At 49.3% G+C, this 18,632-nt stretch overlaps 1 protein-coding gene across 10 annotated transcripts in view; it reads left to right on the forward strand.

The window, feature by feature from the left end:
• PLXNB1 (plexin B1) overlaps positions 1-18,418 on the forward strand; it is an 81,628-nt gene extending 63,210 nt beyond the window's left edge. For all 10 annotated transcript variants that reach the window (XM_054216360.1, XM_054216356.1, XM_054216357.1 and 7 more), the window contains 20 exons: positions 529-705; positions 900-1,068; positions 1,842-2,084; positions 3,366-3,542; positions 3,888-4,036; positions 4,426-4,526; positions 5,344-5,561; positions 5,763-5,941; positions 6,682-6,748; positions 7,319-7,465; positions 7,941-8,118; positions 9,016-9,119; positions 9,797-9,881; positions 10,629-10,795; positions 11,753-11,913; positions 12,148-12,295; positions 13,002-13,066; positions 13,155-13,230; positions 13,608-13,682; positions 14,222-18,418. In XM_054216360.1, coding sequence (XP_054072335.1) covers positions 529-705; positions 900-1,068; positions 1,842-2,084; positions 3,366-3,542; positions 3,888-4,036; positions 4,426-4,526; positions 5,344-5,561; positions 5,763-5,941; positions 6,682-6,748; positions 7,319-7,465; positions 7,941-8,118; positions 9,016-9,119; positions 9,797-9,881; positions 10,629-10,795; positions 11,753-11,913; positions 12,148-12,295; positions 13,002-13,066; positions 13,155-13,230; positions 13,608-13,682; positions 14,222-14,326 — 2,791 coding nt within the window. In that variant the 3' untranslated portion in view covers positions 14,327-18,418. The remainder of the gene's footprint in view (positions 1-528; positions 706-899; positions 1,069-1,841; positions 2,085-3,365; positions 3,543-3,887; positions 4,037-4,425; positions 4,527-5,343; positions 5,562-5,762; positions 5,942-6,681; positions 6,749-7,318; positions 7,466-7,940; positions 8,119-9,015; positions 9,120-9,796; positions 9,882-10,628; positions 10,796-11,752; positions 11,914-12,147; positions 12,296-13,001; positions 13,067-13,154; positions 13,231-13,607; positions 13,683-14,221) is intronic.
• Positions 18,419-18,632: the final 214 nt, after the last annotated feature.

Raw genomic sequence — 18,632 nt, forward strand, 5'->3', positions numbered from 1 at the left:
GCTCTGCTCTCCTCTGTGTGCCGGGAGATCCTCACCTTGAGGGTCATGGCAGCAACCTCGACCATCTTACATTCCTGCCCACATTCCCTTGAACATGAGCAGGGCTACATGGCCTCTGTTCTGCATGTCCCTTGCACGGAATGTGCCCCATCCTGACAGCTCTGCTTCTGCTGATGGGGAACTGCGGTTGGCTCCCGCAGACTGACACTGAGAGCTGCTTGTTCTCTTGCATCCTGGGACACGCACACTTGGCAGCACTGCTGGTGGGAAGGTGCACGTGCCTTGGTAGCACGCTTCCAGTCTTTTCAGTCTGGACAGTGGCTGCACCTGTTTTTTAACGTGCTGCTCACTGAGAACTCCCCAGCGATTATTGCTTGCTTAGATAAGGCGCAAGACGTTTCAGCATTAAATTTAGGGAAATACCAGAAGAGGTTTGCAGTCTGTCTGCAAAGAGCAAGGCATAGTACTATAAAATCTGTCTCTACAGTGGCTGTGTTAATCCTTTGTTCTCTCTTCTGTCTCTCCAAGCCTCTCTGAGATGACGGAGGATCAGCTGGCGTGCCAGACGAGTCCCAGCAATGTGTCCACCGAGCTCCCAGTCACTGTCAAATATGGGGACCAAGAGCGGAGACTGGAAGGATCCCTCTTCAGATATACTCTGGATCCCAACATCACTTTTGCAGAGCCACCTAAAAGCTTCCTCAGGTAGAAAGACTGAGTGCACCTTCCCCAGGGCTGTGTGCAGGGGCAGGTACCGCAGCACCAATGGCATCTGCTTGAGTTGCGCTTTGGAGTAAAGTCAGGCTAGTAGGAATGAGCATAAGCAGAACGGTGGGAGCATGGGCGAGACAGAGCTAATGGATAACAGGTGGGTGAGTTCAGCTGCTTTTCTCTTTCAGTGGAGGGAGAGTGCTCAGAGTTCATGGATACAACTTGGATGTTGTGCAGAAACCGAAGATCCGAGTTACAGTTTCTCCATCTGAACGCCGACGCCGTGGACTGGGACGATGGCGCAGAATCATCCCAGACACCGAGTGCCCTGAGGATGCTCTGTGCAGCGTCCAGCAGGTAGCATGGCAAAGTGCTCAGTGGAGCTGAGGGTACATAAGGGTTGATGTGTTGCTCTGGAGGGGTGGGCTTTCAGTCCCTAGGGCTTTTCCCCTCACTTGCTGTTATCTGCCTGCATCCAGAGGTATTGATGTGATCATCGAGGTCACAGAGCATGCAGCAGAATTTGCAGAGGTAGAGGATGTTTGGCAGCCAAAGTACAAGAAGGATTTGCATTATTAGTGCAAATGATGGAGGGCTTCCTGTACAGAAACTGGGAGAATTTGCTCCTGATGCACACGCATCAGTAACAGCTGGTTTTACCCATGTTCTTAGGAAGGCATTTGTGGCTGTAGAGGAGAAAAAAAGAGACTCTTAATACTTTCACCAAACGTATAAAACATATTCAACCAGAGGAAGGAGCACTTCAGAGAGGCATTCAGGCGGTGAAATCAGCCTCGCATTGAAGGTCTTCGGTCCTGTTCTGTCAGAGCAGGGACATCTAAAGCCAATGCCCCCCCAGAATTTGCTGCCAGGGGAATGTCAGAGCTGATTCCCACTGCGGAGACCTAGGTACTTACAACAAAACTAGTGCTGTGAAAAGGAACACGGGGAATTCCTCAGATCTTGGATTTTTTTTCCCTCTACCATTAAGCAGAGTTCCTCTGGCATTGCTCCAGATGAGAGGAATGCAGATGGGCCCCAGATTGGTCAGGGCTGGGAAGTATCGCGAAGCTGCAGGAGAAGCATTAGTATTTCACTACTGACTTTTTTTTTTTACCTTTCGCGTTTAGTTTGAAGAACCTTGTCTTGTTAACTCCTCCTACCTGATCCTGTGCAAAACTCCAGCCATTAACCTGCTGTTGCGGAGTGTCCATATCAAACTGGAATTTATTCTGGATAATCTGAGCTTTGATTTCAACTCACTGCATCCCATGCCTTTCTCTTATGAAGTCAACCCCATCCTAAAACCATTAAATGCCGAAGACCCTGCCAAACCATATCGTCACAAGCCAGGAAGCGTCATCTCTGTAGAGGTAACACAAAAGCTAGCTAGAAATAATATTCCTCATACAAAGTTGTTTCTAACCTGAGTGTTTTAAATTGGTGTCGTGCAGCAGCCAAGTTTTTAAAGCGTTTGACAGGCTTACAAGCTGTCACAGCACATCTACTTTGGCCTATGAGAAATGGTACCTAAGAAGAGGAAAAGAGTGCATCAAAAAAGCCTCTTGAGCCCATAAACCATTGTTAAGCTTCATAGGGCTTGTGGAAACTTCTGTGCTTTTTTATTTTTAATTCTAATAAACTATTTGTATATGAGTTGTTAGTACTAAATGAAACCCGCATCTTACCCTCAGCTGCTGCCTTTTTCATAATTTCTTGAGATTCCTCTAGAAGTAACTTAGGAATAAAAGAATCCTGGCGGTAGGGAAGATCTGTTACTAGGTGGAGGTGGGAGAATCACTCTGAGGTATTTCTTTTGTATGGAAAGGTACTTTCGAGTGCAGTACTCGTTAATAATGTTAATGGCTGCAGCTGGAGATGCTCCACTTGCTTTTTTTTTCGCATATGAGTAAAAACTGTGAGGCTGTACTAGTCTAGAAATGTCTCGACTGCTGCCACTGGTATGAAATGCATCTTGAGGAATTTGAGAAGAGTGAAAGAGAAGTAACAAGATGCAAGCTTTCAAAGAGCAAGGAGGTTGATCTACCAATCTGTCAGGATGCCCTGACAGACCTCTGGGCAAAAACATGAAAGTGCTGCTGCAGGATCCAGCTTAAAAAGCATTAAAACATAAAAATGTAATTAACATCAGCATGGCTTTATTTTAAAAAAAAAAAAAAAAAAAAGCCTTACTACCCCAAAATTTAAAGCATATTTGTGTAGCAGACAAAAACAATAGCATAAATATGTTACACCTTTGAAAGGCATTGATTGACTCACCTGAGGGCTTATGTTAACTGACATGAGATTACCTTTTTAAATATATCCACGTTGTGTGTATGTATGTGCGTATACACACAGGGTGAAGAGTTGAGCTTAGTTGTGCTGGGCCTGAAGAGCCTTAAGAAGACAGGCTATTTACAACTGTACTTAGGCAGCATCGTACAGGTCCTAAAGCTACAATCTAAATCGTACGCAAGTGAATTTTTTAGCTTACAAAATGAAGTTCTGTGGCCAATTCAGATGTGAGCTTAGAGGAGAAAAAAGGCTGCTTTCATCCTATGGTGTGGGTCTCCTCTATCTTCTCTGGAGCCATGGAAATGCAGAGTTGTTTTTTTTCCCCAATTTGATGTGCTGTTCCATAACTGTTCCAGGGGGAAAATCTAGATCTGGCTATCTCCAAGGATGAAGTTATGGCTATGATTGGGGAAGGAATCTGTGTGGTGAAGACACTAACCAGGAATCATCTCTACTGTGAGCCTCCCTCTGAGCAGCCGGCTCCGCGGCACCGCACGAAGCGGGAGGGCACAGACTTGCTCCCGGAGTTCACGGTAGGAAATCAGCAGTACCGCAAGAAATCCTGTCGTTTGTTTGAAGCACAAGCAAGAAGGTAGTGGTGGAGGCAGGGAGTGGGATGGGAAGCGGAGGAAAGGCAGAAGCCCTGCGAGGGGACAGGGGAGGTACCAGGGGCGGCAAGGAGCTGCTCTTGTTCTCAGCTGTGCTCTTACGTGCCAAACATTGCCTGAAAGCAAATGGTATAGCTGGGTTCAGGGGTTGTGCTGTGGGTCTGCTTTGCTAGAGAGCTGTATGCCACCTGGCCCCGTTCCGCAGAAGCCCTGTGGCTTTGTATTTCATTGCTGCACTGAGCTTATGTTGTGGCACGTGCTTTCCTACAGGTACAGATGGGGAACCTGAACTTCCTCCTGGGCCGAGTGCAGTACGACACAGAAAGCCAGCTCACCTTCCCGCTGGAGGCACAGATTGGTTTGGGTGTTGGCGCATCCTTTGTGGCGCTGATCGTTCTGGTCATCGTCTTCATATACAGGTAAGAAACTCTGGCATTGTACGAGGTCTTTAAGTTCCTCTACAACATTATTCAGTGGATGTGGCCAAGCGTGTACCTCTTGGGCATAGACAAGGTCACAGTTTTCTTTATTTTGTGCCAAATTCTGAGCCTCTGGTGCTGTTGGATGTGTGAGGCGTGTTGCGGCTGCTGGTCACAGCCTGCACCGTGGTTCATTCAGAGCCCACACCTAATGGGTGCTCCAAGAGACACATCCACTTCACAGAACTCTGTTTGGTATCCTGCAAGAAGATGTTAAGTAGAAATCACCTCAGCACCAATGGCCCCGGGGTATTTGGTAGCAACACAACAGTTGGCAAGGATAATCTCTGGGCTAGGGCCACTGAGAACAATTCTGCTTCTTATTGCAGGAGGAAGAGCAAGCAGGCTCTGAGGGACTACAAGAAAGTTCAAATCCAGCTGGAAAACCTGGAAACAAGTGTTCGGGACAGATGCAAAAAGGAATTCACAGGTCAGTCAGTGAGCTCCTAGGTTCTTGCAGCTTTAGGGAAGCTTGAAGAACCACTGTCAGTCCTACTTCTCTTCCATTCCTACTTGTTTGGGTAGCTCAGAGCAGGCAATGACTTTATCCTGTGCTGGTGCACTGAAACTTACAGCCAAATTATTCCATTTTTAATTCTTCTCTTTAATTCAGAGCACAGTGATCTGTACAGACCCCTCTGATTCTCCAGTTCATCCTCCGGACTCAGTCGGAGAGCTAAAGGTCAAGACAGCACAGTTGGAGAGATCTTAAGGACAGCTAGCCCAGACTTTGTGTAGGGCAAGAAGAATTACATCCCCTGTTCTGGGCTCGCAAACCTTGTTCTTCAGCTGCTTACAGCAGTGAGCCCTTGCATGGGAGATGTGGGGCGCTGAAACTCTGCAGGTGACTCAGGCTGTAATCTCCAACTAATGTGGGAAGCAGTGAGGAGCAGGAGATCTCTAATGCTCTGTCTCTAATGTAGGTAATGCCTGTAATCACAGATCTGTACTGAACAGTGGCTTCCTCTTTATAAAACTGGAAGCCACCTCCTGACCGTAAATGAGAATAATCGCCAAATTCACCTTCTGGTTCCACCCCAAGCTGGAATTTTCCTCATGCGGTTTCTCCCAGTGCCTAGTCTAGTTTTAACTGTTCTAGCAATGGGACCCCAATGTGCCTCTTCCTTTCAGGAAACATTCTTCCTCAGTCCCATCCTGCTAGCCCTACTTCTTGCACTCATCTCATGCTCTGCACCATCAGTTGCGTGTTCATGTGGTCAACCTCATGGGCTTTTCCTTTCCCTCAGACCTGATGACTGAGATGATGGACCTTACAAGTGACCTTGTGGGCACAGGAATCCCCTTCTTGGACTACAAGTCCTATGCAGAGCGCATTTTCTTCCCGGGCCACCGTGAGTCACCACTGCAAAGGGACCTGGACATCCCTGAATGCCGGCGGCAAACTGTGGAGCAGGGCTTGGTCCAGCTCTCCAACCTGCTCAACAGCAAGCTCTTCCTCACCAAGGTAATGTCCCTCTCTCTGCTTGCAACCTGCTTTGGGGTCGGGGTCAGGGCCATGCCACTGACAGCTGGTGGTAGGAAGCAGGCAGGTATGTTAAAGTTCATTCCTGAATAGCTCCCTGCAGCACCGCTTCTTCCAAGGGCCAGTAGCTGTGACTGCCTTGTTTTCAGCAGATTTACACACTGGGTTCTCTCTCCCCACCAGTTCATCCACACTCTGGAAATCCAGCGCACTTTCTCTCCAAGAGACCGGGCTTATGTAGCATCATTGCTCACTGTGTCGCTGCATGGGAAGCTGGAGTACTTCACTGACATCCTCAAAACACTCCTGAATGACCTTGTGGAGCAGTATGTGGCCAAGAACCCCAAGCTGATGCTGCGGAGGTAAGTGAGCCAGCCATGGTCCCACTGCGAGCTACCTGAGGGGACAGAGCCTTTCTGCCCAGCTGGCAAGCTCTGAACCTCCTGCGAGGAGGACAACATCCTGGTGTGGGCTACGGCTGTAAGACCATTGTGTGTCCAGACAACAGGCATCAAACTGGAGGAAGCAGTAACAATGATACCCCTCTCCCTGGTCAGCAATTAGTAGGGAATATAGCAGGAAAGGTGTGAAAAGAGTAGGAAGCTGGAGTTGCCCACCCCAAATTCCTCCTCTTTTGAAGCTGCTGTACATTAACTCTCTGCTTGTGTTCAGGTACTAGGGCTCTGCTAAGTCTGCTAATCTCGCTTTGCTGTTTAGAGGTCCCTGGGCTCGCAGTCGTGCTGTTTGGAAGCTAAACTGAAACATCTCCTGCGTTTGGATCCCCATTAGCCTCCTGTCTGGTCTCCTTCTGGTCTGAACAAATTTCCCCTGTTTGAGACCTGCCAAAGGCTTTCCTCTGCCCTGTTTGCTTGTCTCTCCACTGGAGTTTGGTGCCTCCTTCAGGCTGAAAAGTGCCTCAAATAAGTGGTAGCAAAAGCATTAACCTTAACTGGTCTCTAAAGTCCTATTTTTTTTTAATTCCTCTCCCTTGATCCTGTATCGTCATTCAGTGTGCCCTTTTCTCAAGGGGAGTGACCTTTATCTCCAAATCCCTACCTACTCTGCACCGTATTCCTGTGACCAACCTCATGCTCTCTTCCAGGACAGAAACAGTGGTAGAGAAGCTGTTGACCAACTGGATGTCCATCTGCCTGTACGCGTTTGTGAGGGTGAGCTCTTTGTCCATTTGTGGTGTAGAGGGGCCAAAAGAGGGAGGACAGCCACAGCCTTGCTTTGTGCCTCGCTCGTAGCTGCAATAGTGTCAGAGTCATCCCATATTTCAGGGTGGGGAATGAGAGAGCTGGGCTGTTCACTGGGGACGGTGATACTTAAATCAGCATTAATACCACTCCTTGTTTCCAGGATGTCTCACCAGATCATGGAGGGCTCAGTGTAGCTCCTTTATCTTGAGACACTCTGGCCATAGGCTGGTCTGTCCATTGGGAGGACTGATTCTGACCTAATTCCTTTCCTGGAGAGGGGGTGGCAAGGAGAGTCTCTGAGATTAGTGCCGCAGAGGCAGAGCAATGCCTTGGTCTTGCACATCCACCTGGTAGTTGGCCTGTGCACGGAGCAGGAGCTGTCAGCAGAGGCTCTGTCTTTGCCTGCTGCAGCTCAGCTGATGTATCCTCAGTCCTGCTTCTCCTCTGCCTGGGTGTCCATGTTTCCAAGCCATTGGGCTCTGCTGGGAGGAGCAAGTTGAATTTCTCTCAGATGAAACTCCTTCCTCTCTGTGCCAGGATTCTGTTGGGGAGCCCCTTTACATGCTGTTTCGAGGAATCAAACACCAGGTGGACAAAGGGCCAGTCGACTGGGTGACAGGGAAAGCCAAATATACCCTGAACGACAACCGCCTTTTGAGAGAGGACCTGGAGTACCGGACTCTGGTGAGCACCGAATCATTTGTTCCCTCTGCGCTTTCCAATGCAACAGAGCTTAATGTCTCTGCTCCCATTATTGAGGCAGAAGTGCAGCATCCTGCCACTGTCTCCTGGGAGCCAGGTTTATCCCAGCAGCGTAACTTCATAGATGAGCAAGAGCTCTGCTAAATCAGGCACTTCTGCCCTAGGCTGATAGAAGCCATCACCACAGTAATCCGGTGTATGTGCTGCGCTGTGTCTAGAAATAAGGGGATGAAATTGCTGATGGCACATCGAAGCCCCTCCCCAGCGCTGTTGAACTGGCTTCCAGCTCTTGACACAAGAACGAGAACACGATGTTTAACATCTGTGAGGTTTTCTTTTCTGAAACTCTTCCAGTGAAAGGACTAGCTGTTATCTTACCTTAATGCCAGCCATCAAAGGTGTAAATGTGTCAGATGTAATCTTATCAGCCGAGTAGCTGTGACCTTTTCTTCCCCAGACATTAAATGCTTTGACGCAAGCAGGAGTTGCTGCAGGAGGCGCAGAGGACTCCCAAGGGATTTCTGCGAAAGTGTTAGACTGTGACACCATAACACAGGTGAAGGAGAAAATCCTAGATCAGATCTACAAAGGGACGCCATACTGTCACCGACCAGACCCAGACACCCTGGACCTCGGTGAGCAGAACTCCTTGGTGCCAAAACTCAGTAAGGAAGTGGAAGAGTGGTCGTTTGCTATCTGTGCGCACCACCCTGGCAGGCATGAGGTTTGTCGTCCTCTACTGAGTGCGCACAGTCACTGACCAAGGATCTTGCACTCTGGCTGGACCCAACAGGGCATGATGGAGGAAAAATGCTTAACAGCAAGAGGCAGAGATAGGAAAGAAGCAGTTGGGTCCAGCCCTTCCCATTTCACGGTGTTCTTTGCCAGACTTGGACCATGGCAATGGCTTGGGCAAGGGGACGCAGGAAAGAAATGCATGGAGAAAGTATAGGAGGGAAGGACAATTTGAGAGCGGCACAGAGATGCTATCGTCATAGACTGGCTCTTCCTGCCAGTGAAGTCAGTGGCAGCATCTCAGTAATGTATGTCGGGGAGGACTTTGCCCACACTGGTTAATGAAATGTAGGACTTATATTGTGAGGGAAACCAGTCAGTTTTTCCATCTTCTTCCTTCTTTGGCTGTTGCTGAATAGCAGTGACATTTACAGATGAGCAGGTGCTGGGGGAATAGTAGCTAATAAGGACGGTGAGTGCATATTTGTCGTTTGAGTCACCTGCTTGAAGAGTCACAATCTTCAAATTCCTACAGAATTTGTAGGAACTTGGTGAGGGGAACCTATGAGGCCATAGGGGCCGCCTGTCCCTGTGCTTAGAGACTGTCCTGTGACTGCAGGACTCAGCATTGTTACAGGCGCTCGCTCAGGTTATGCTGTCTGTGAAATAACCTGGGTAAAGGTTGACAAGGCTCAGTGGGTTTGCAACAAGGCCAACCAGGCTGAAGAACAGCAGACTTCAGAGATGCCTCAAACTTACAGTTTATCCTTTCATTTTCTGTGTTTTGATGGCTGTAGAGTGGAGATCAGGGCTGGCAGGTCATCTGATACTGTCTGATGAGGATGTGACATCTGTTGTTCAAGGAACTTGGAAACGCCTGAACACTCTTCAGCATTACAAGGTCAGAACTCAGCCTGACATTGCCTTGGCACTCCTCTCATCTTCTACACACTGTTATGCTCTATTTGTGGCTCTGGCTCCTGGTGGATCACTGTCAAAAGGCTGGAGCTTTCTCGCAGCAGCATATTCAAATTAAGTCAGTGCTGTGCCCTGCACTCTGACTTTAAGAAGCATAGCCCCCTCCTTAACCTGCACCTGAGACATGGGCAGGTGTAGAGCTTGGAAAAAAGACACACAAGTTCATGCCTGGTGGCTGTTGCAACGAAGGGGATGCTGCTGGATCGGTTAATGTTCCAGTCCAAATCAGTCAGTAGGTGATGGCACGCTGATCTGCGAAGTAGCTTCTAGGAATGGAAAGCAGGGTTTGTTTTCTTTTGTTTTTTTTTTTTTAAACTACCTTGCACCAATGTGTCATATCTTGCTGCAACGTGTTCTAGACATGAATGACCTCACTCCCTGAGTATTATCATCTTCATCGTACTTTGCACATAATTTTTTTTAATTGGTACAAACAAGATTCTCCCACAATCAGGAAAGACAGTGATTGTGTCCCCAAATCCCTGTTTCTGTCCCTAATTCCGTTTATGATGTAGTCTGGTTTGGTCTACAAGCACTTGCCTGTTGTGCTGATGAGAAACATGCTGTTTGTTTTGAATGCTGATTTCTGCTTGTGCGCAGGTGCCTGATGGAGCAACAGTAGCACTGGTCCCACGCCTAACCAAGCACATCCACAGGGAGAATCAGGATTACATCCCAGGAGAGAGTGAGTTTGATGTCCTGTTCTCATAAAACGATTTTAAAGCACTTGCCAGTTAGTGGGAGGGGTCTCTTGCCATAGCCCCAGCTTTATGCTGCTGTAGAAGGCTGATACGTGATTTGGACCCTTATAGGATTGTCAGGAAATTGAAAGCTTGGGCAGGTGAGATAAGAGAAAAGCAAAAGGTCGTAAGAGTAGACGAAAGTCAGGCTGGGAATAAAAATGCAGGATAAGCAGAATTCTCTAGTTCTGACTCTCTAGGGCTGAGCACAGTCTGCAACTTGTATGAATCTTAATACCCTCAGGTGCTGAGCGTGGCCCAAGGGCGGTGATGGGACGCCAGGCGGTTACTTTACTGCCTGGCAGAGCAAACAGCTCTATGGACACTCCTGTGGCGCAAGGGACAATAGCCACAGGCTGCTTCTTAACAGGTTCAGATTTGAGATGGAAAAAAAAACTTCTTCAGCAAAAGGGTGGTATGGTACAGCCCTGGAACAGACAACTGGGAGGGTGGGGGATCTCTGTCTGTCTGGGGAAGTTTCCAAGACCTTGAAGGTTTTGGGTGGACAAAGGCAACCTACTGTAGTGCTAGCAACAGTTGTGCTCTGTGCACTCGGCTGGACGGAACCTCCAGAGGTTCCTTCCCCTTTTGTACTTCTATCATACTGTGAAATTTTGCTTCCTTGAGCCTCACCTAGCCAAGCTGTACTGTGAGAGAACTGATGCTCATTGGTAAACAATTGCTTGTTTTAGAAACGCCAATGCTGGAGGATGCGGATGAAGGTGGGATCAAACTTTGGCACCTGGTAAAACCAACAGAAGAGCCAGAGCTTCCCAAGCATCGGCGTGGGAGCTTAAGAGATCGGGAGCGAGCCAAGGCAATCCCAGAGATCTATCTGACACGTCTGCTCTCAATGAAGGTGAGAAGAAGCACAGATTGTGTTTTGCTTGACGCTGTAGAGACAAACTTCTACTCCTACTAATGGGTTAAGTTTTGCAGAGCCTCTAGGAGAGTGAGAAACGGTTTTATCCCTGTGTCCACCCCAGGTTTGTCTGTGTGTGTGTGTCTCGGAAAAAGGCAGGTACCCTGTGCTTTGCAGCAGAGTTTCTGTGGCAGCCGCGTCCACTGGGCTGCCATGTCTGCTCACCTTCCACCCCACCCAGGGCCAAGAATATAGGACTGACCTGTTACCTGCTGCAGCAAGATGATGCCACAAATACACACCAGCCATGTACAGATTCAGCTGCAGTCATAAATCAGGCATAGTGCCTGCTTGTGTTCTCTTTTTTGCTTTATTCCAGTCTCCTTGTTAAAAAATTGACCCAGGAACTTGTCCTTCTGCTCTCTTCTCAACAAAGGATCTACTTTTGGCATCCAGGTTCCCCAGCCAGTGCCCTGCTTGCAGTAGTACTGTTCCCCAAAAGACAGCCCAGGCACTTAGCCAGGCAGTGCCTGTGTTCTTCCCACATTTACTGAACTTCCTCTTGCTGCTGAGCAAACCCCTTCTCCTTGTTCCTGTCTGGCTGGATACAGCTGGTGGCAACCAGCAGTCCCCCTCCACTAGGCAGTCTCTACGGTTCTGTGCCATTCCGTCGTGTTGCAAGCTCTCTCCCCTGTAGCAATCCCCCTTACTTGCAGACCCTCTGAGTACATCTGACTCCCCTCCGTGTTTTGATTTTTTTTCATGAGCTTCTCCCTGGCCTCGGCTCCAGAAACTGCTGGGGCCTCCTTTCCCCTTTGCTGCTGCTCCCTGCAGTGCTTTGGATGGCTGTGGGGAGGTTGCTGAGCAGAAGAGGGTAACCGCTCATCTGCTCAAGGCCTGGGTTCTCCACCCTCCTCTGCCTGTGCTGACTCCGTCCTGCTCGGTTCTCCACAGGGCACTCTGCAGAAGTTTGTGGATGACTTGTTCCAGGTGATCCTCAGTACCAACCGCCCTGTCCCTCTGGCAGTCAAATACTTCTTTGACCTGTTGGATGAGCAGGCGTTACACTATGGGATCGCAGACCCTGAGACCATCCATATCTGGAAGACAAACAGGTACGGTGTTCCTTGTGGGCCCCAGAGGAGGCACTGCTAAGCTGTCTAGAGCCAACAGCCACCTTTGCCTACTGAGGAGGAGCAAAGTGTGAGCGCAAGACAGCAGAACGTGGTGTGAAAAGCTGGTTTTGCTGGGAGGGCAAAGCTGGGAGATGCAGTAATGTGCAGGGTATCTTTCAGCACTGTAGCTGCTACCTCTGCTGATCCCCTGTTGGGCTTCTGTCTTCTCTGCAGCCTGCCCCTACGGTTCTGGATCAACATTATCAAGAATCCTCAGTTTGTTTTTGATGTGCAGACGTCAGATAACGTAGATGCTGTGCTCCTGGTCATTGCGCAGACCTTCATGGACTCCTGTACAATAGCTGACCATAAGTTAGGGCGGGTAAGTACAGAGGGAGAAGGGAGCACGGTTGGCACGGATAGCTGAGCAGTGCTGCCCCAGGAAGGCAGTAATGTTTATGTAGCACCACTGGAACAGCAGACCAGGCCCGTCCTTACTCCCATGTGCCACTGGAGAGTGATGGGGACTCCTGGGAAGAGAGGAGGGAGGAGCTGATTTTGTTTGGCATACAGAGGTTGTTATTGAGGGGTGCTCTTTATTTACAGCTTACAGCTACTGGGGGGGCAGAGCTAAACTCTAGTTGGCTGTGGCAGACAGTGTAAATCACAGGATGCATCTTGAGAGATTCAAGTTGGCCACTAGAAAAACTTTTTACCACCACTGCTCACCCTGTGCCCAGAGTGGAACAGTCCTGCACAGGTCACCAGAGATGGGATGGGTGGATTTCTGGAGGATTTCAGGAGTCAGCTATGCAAAGCTATAGCCAATGTGATCTCATTCTGGTGGTCACCTGGCTCCAAGTGGAAGGCTGGATCCCAGAGGTCCCTTCACCAACATATCTCATAGTTCCTCAGACTGCATTACTAGAAGAGAGCCTAGTATTTGAAGTGCCTTTCCATACAGAGAACAAAAATTCCCAATCCTGAATGAATGACAGAAAATTGCAGTGATGGTGTTACCTGCTAAGTTTAGTCCGCAGCATAATGAACGAGCTTTTTGTAATCAATTCTGGTTTTGGATGTTCAAGGACTCTCCGATCAATAAGCTGCTCTATGCCCGGGACATTCCTCGCTACAAGCAGATGGTGGAAAGGTAAGAAATGAATGTGAGGAGTCAGTTTAAGCAGTAAGAAGGAGGTGAGGGGGAACAATACGCTAATTGCCTGTGTACCACTGTGTAGGTACTATGCGGACATTCGTCAGACCATCTCTGCCAGTGACCAGGAGATGAACTCTGCCCTGGCTGAGCTATCACGGGTAAATAAAATAATTTCAGAAGTCACCCTGGCCCCTGACTTGTGCGTCTAAGAGAAAGTTAGTAATGCAAAGAGGAGATATTCCAGCTGAGTGTGCGGTTCTGCTTAGACACGCTGACCCTTCCCAGGCTGCTCTGCCTTTGCCCACCACAAGGAGGGCGAGGGTCTGCCCAGCCAGCACTGAAGAGAAAAGAGTAGTCAAGGATTCAGGACAAGGAATATGTGTGGGTTTTTTCCTTCGCTAGGAACTTCTGGTGAATTCCCTTTCCGGTTGCTTTGTGCAACAAGCACATTTCCTAATGAGCTGTGAGGATGCAGAATCTAGAAGAACAATTGTTACGTGTCTCATGGTTTTGTCTAACTTCCTCTCTTATTCAGAATTACTCAGGTGACCTCAATTCCCTGGTGGCTCTACATGAATTGTACAAATACATCAATAAGTACTATGACCAGGTGAGTGCCTGTTTCCAGCAGGTATGAACATGCCCTTCTCCTTTTACCATCCAACCAGAAAACCTCCAAAAACTTAATAATTAAGAGCAGCCAGGCTATTACAACGCTGTGTATTGTTTCGTAACTTCCACGTCATAAGTTTGCTTTATTCTTATCAAAGAGGGAGGGAGGGAGGAAACCAAAAAAAGGGCTTACATCTAACTTGGAGGCTGTTGGGATTTTGTGTACGCTTCTCTTTTTGACTCTGTAACTAAATACTCCACTTAAAAATGAAATGCAATTAGTTCAGATCCATTTACTAAAGACATCATTTTCAGGTGAGAAGTTTAGCGTTCTTTCTGCACTGTGAAGTTTGTAAGTTATTAGGACGAATCTAGAATACTTAGTTTGTGGTTAATTTGAGACGAATTACTGCATACCTGCTCTAGTCTTGAGCACGCTGGATTCCAGCGTGGGGCTCTCCGCCGTGCGTGGAGCTGGGCTGGTTGGCGGTGTTGTGTGCTGCAGGAAGGCTGCCAGTGAGCTCTGTCTCGTTGCAGATCATTACTGCCTTGGAAGAAGACCCAACGGCACAGAAGATGCAGCTCGGATATAGACTACAACAGATCGCAGCAGCTGTGGAGAATAAAGTCACAGATTTGTGACAGGCGCAGACAGACTGCTCTCCCCTGGCTGAACGGGGACAGTGCTCGTCCTACCTATACACAGGGTGTCCTGCTGCCATTGGAACCAGACTCTCCAAGGAACCGGCGGGTGACATGAACGGGGATGGCCAAGGCAGTACAAAGTACAAGCGTCCTTGCATCTCAGAGAATATTTTTTTACAGTTTTTTCTTTTGAAAAGCAAAACAAAAAAAAACCCCAAACTTTGGTTTTCCTCTGGCAGACTGTCAGGGGGACCACACAGCTCCTTCCTACAGATGTTACGTGAATGTGCCAAGTTTCCAAACGACGTTGTTGAAGAGCCAGGTGACGATGCCGAGCACCGTGTCTGTGGAGTCCTTGGCCTTGCATGGTTGCCCTTGCCAGTGCTGGGAGACTCCCCTGCTGCAGCCGCTCACTTCAGCGGGGACGCAGGAGGCTTTCCCCAGGCTGACAGCTGTACTAACCTCTGTCCCCAGCTAGCGAGCGCTCCTGCGGTATCCCATCTGAGGTATCCCATCTGAGAAACTGCCTTGCAGCCATGTCCCCACTGGTTCCGGACGCTGGATGTAGAAAGGAGAGCATCCGATGGCGAAGGTCTCTCGCTCCCCAGTGTTCTGGTCTCTGACAGCTCGTGCGCGACACCTGCTTGGATGCAACGTGCTCACCAGCATGCGCGCTTGCCCAGGGGCCTACTGTAAATGGGCAGCACCCCTTCACCCTTTCCCTCAGGACAAATGCAGCATGTGAGAGTCGCTGCCTGGCTCGCCTCAGTCTCCACCGACCCAGCTCGGGATCCGTCTTCCTGGTTCCTTGTGGTCAGAGGCTGCCCTGCTCTTTGGAAAAGCACAACAAACGCCTTGTGCCACTTCCCCTTCCTCCGGTGTCCAGCTGTTCTGCTGCTCTGAACTGGACTTGTAAATACCCTCAGAAAGTTAATGTATTTAAATGCTGAAGGAGAATGTTTGATTTTGTGGCTTTGAGACAAAGCTTTTCTTGGAGAAGTATCTCTGTGCACTTCTACTGACAAACGTCTGTCAGCACTGGAGCAAAGTTTTCTCCACTGCTTTGTCTGCAGGGATAACCCGTAGATGTCTCTGTTGTCGTAACAGCAGCTTGCTTTTCCCCGCAGCTCAGTTCAAGGCTTAGCCGTGGGCTCTTCTGTTAGGCTTGCCTTACACCTTACTCTGTTTCGCTTCCCAGACTCTCCTGTTGTGGCACATAGAAGGGTTATTGGTGAGCTGTGAACTCGAGGAAGCCATGAAGCACAACTGCATTGTTCCCAAGGAGCGTCAGGTGTCCTGCAAACGGGAATGATTCGTGCAAGGAAGGAGAGGCCGGAGCAGGCACAAGCACAGTTAGATGCCAGCTGTCACTGGGCAGCTCCTCGCTGCTCCCTCCTCAGCTCCTGCGCCTCCTGAACACGGTACTCTGCCCTTCTGAGAGCAAGTTCCTGTGTATAAGGGCGCCCTGCTCATTTTCGCCCCCCTGCTGCTAATTCCACGCTGATGTCCTGCGTGCCTGGGGCAGGTAGACAGGTCTGACTCCTCTGCCCCTTCCCTGAAGTGGTGACTGTGCGGGCCAGGAGGGACCAGAGCTAAACCAGGGCAGGATCGTGTCCCTACCTCTCTTTACATGGCATACAGCAGTAATTCCAGGCCCAGCACATCAGCCCTGTGGCTTTGTCGGAGCGCTGCGCAGCTGCAAAACTGTTCTCTGAGCAACGTAACAACAAGCTAATGCTGGCTTCGCTTCCCACAAAGCCAGCTCTCTCCCGTGACCCTCTCAGCAGTATTCCCAGGTACTCTGTGTGCCCAGGGGACGGCCAACACCCCCGTGCCACCTCCTGCCCCTGTCCCGCTGTACAGAGCAGCAGGTGCGCGGGCTGGCGGCTGCCAGGCGGAAAGCGGGGGGCAGAGTTCGCCTCTCTTCCCCAGGGTGGGCACCCGGTTGGGTCTCGCTCCTGCCTGACCACCCATTTCCACGAAACTTACAGGAACTTAGCATCTCTGAAACCTCTGTCTCGACCAAATCTGATTAAATCAGCCCCAAAAAAAAGCCGGGTGGCGGAAAGGACTGGCAGATGGGAAACAGCAGATACAATGCACGCTAGTAAAGCCCATTCCCTTAGGAACTGCAAAGAGGCGATTCCTTGGTTTGAGGCAGGTGCAGGTAGAGTGGCAGAGTAGCGTTGTCCCCTTGTGTGTTGACAGACGGACGTTCTGCCCCAGGCAGCAAGATGTAGTTTGTGGTCTCTCCAACTCGCCGAGTGGCTCCAGCCGGGAGCCAGAGGCTCTGCTGGATTTATGGCTCTGCAGACTGTTAACGTCTGCCCTTATTTTTGCAGAATTATCTCTGCACTTTCCCAGAAGAGGGTGGCTTGGGGATTAATTCTGAATCCACCTCACATTGGCAAAGGGAGAGGAGGACTTGGTGGCTCTCCTGGAATCGTAGTGACAGGAGTCCAGGTGTCTCTGCTGGGGACGCAGCCTCTGCCCACGTGGCTGGCTTAGGCCGTGGGTAAATGGGCTCCACGTCCTCTGGGCTTCTCAGTGGCGCTCCTGGGTCTTGGAAATGATCCACTTTGTCCGAGTGTAGCTGTGAAAGTCTGCTTTTATTAGAGCAATAATCAAGACTTAAAAATAGAGCTAAACATAGGTGATTGACTTATTTTTACATCTTGAGCTTGTCCTTGCGTAGCCGGCCAGGAGGCACTGCCCAGCGGGTGCGGTGTGGGTGGAAAGCTGGTAGTGCCCGTCTCTTCCCATCCATCTGCCCTTGGTGTTCCAGGTACCGGCATCCTCCTCCCCTGCGGACACGCACTGAGGGTCCCTCGCTGGGATCAACTTGGGTGTTTAGGCGTGGCCCCTCTTCTCTCCGTCCATGCCCCTCTCCTGTGGCAAAATCCGTTACTACGACAGGGTTCAGTTGCATTTAAATTTGCACAAAACAGGTTTTGTTATGAAATTCCCTATTGCGGGGATGACGTATTTATTTATTTCTCGTGATCCTTCCAAGTTTCTTCCAGTTTCTACCTGATTCCACGACCAGCTTGTCAGACGCTCTGGAGACGGACGTTCCTTCTCAAGGAAGGAGAATCCTCTCTGGCCGCTCCTGTTTTCCCACGGGTAGCAAGTTCTGCGGGCACCAGCTGAGAGTGCCCTGCCACGGCCACCGTTCCCCTTCTGCGAAACACAAGGGCAGCAAGGGGACGTTGCTGCTTTAATCGTATTCTCAGAAAGGGGGTGTTATTGAATGGCAGGCATTAAGATTTATTTAGTGCTGCGGTCAGGAGAAAGAAACTTGCTTCCACCCCGGTCTGGATGAAACGCCGAGAACTGATCAGTATTAAGATAAATATCCGTTGGTGTATTTGAATGTCTCTCCTGTTGGCATGAATAAGAGTAGCTGGCACCCACGCCATGTAGATGTGAGAGTGCTTGCTTTCGTCTGTCTGGTGGCAAATTTAGGTGTACCTGGAACCTTTTTTTTTGTCTGTCTTTTTGTAGAAACGATGGCTAATTTTTTGAAATGAAAATAGAGGGTTCTCGGATGCTGCTGCCTCGGTAGAACGCCATTTCTTTTTCAGGATGTGTCCTGGTTGCAGGGAGATGCTGCTTTTTTGGTGCCTTTCTTGTCGGGATGATTCTTTCGGTTTCCAGAACACCCAGTGCGTTTGCTCTGACAGTCTTTCTCCCGGTCCTCTGTCCCGGTGCCTCTGCCCTCTCCCAGCCTTGTGACTTGGTGTCTCTCTGTTACGCTATGGCCTGACCTGCATTTACGCCCTGCCACACCTTGAGTTCTGCTCAGAGCACCCGAGGTACCATCTTTTGCAAATTTGAATTAATAATTAATATAAAAAGCTTGAAAAAAAAAAAAAAAAAAAGAGTATCTGAATTTTGTTACATAGTGTAATAACTGTTTGTAGATACTGTTTTGAGATGTAGGAATCTATTGGTGATATAAGAGGTTTTGTCTGTAAATAATCAGTTTAGAGTCCAAATGATTTTAATAAAGAGAATTCTTACACAATAATTCAATAAATTTTAATATACAACCTGTGTGTTGTGCTTGTGTTGCACAATGATGCAATTCCCCAGAATGTTTGCCTCTTTTTTTTTTCTTTTTTTTTTCCGCCCCCCCCCCCATAAGTGGAAACTGCGTACCCCTGAGCACCAGGACCTGGGAGCCGTGCCGGGAGTGTGGGGCTTTTCCCTTCCGCCCCCTCCATCGTCTGCGAGATACCGGCTGCGTTTCTTCAAGATGACCTTGTGCCACCTTCTACTGGTGGCTCCCGCATCGCCGCCG

Source organism: Rissa tridactyla, chromosome 10 (genome assembly GCF_028500815.1).
Source record: "Rissa tridactyla isolate bRisTri1 chromosome 10, bRisTri1.patW.cur.20221130, whole genome shotgun sequence".
Classification (NCBI taxonomy): domain Eukaryota; kingdom Metazoa; phylum Chordata; class Aves; order Charadriiformes; family Laridae; genus Rissa; species Rissa tridactyla.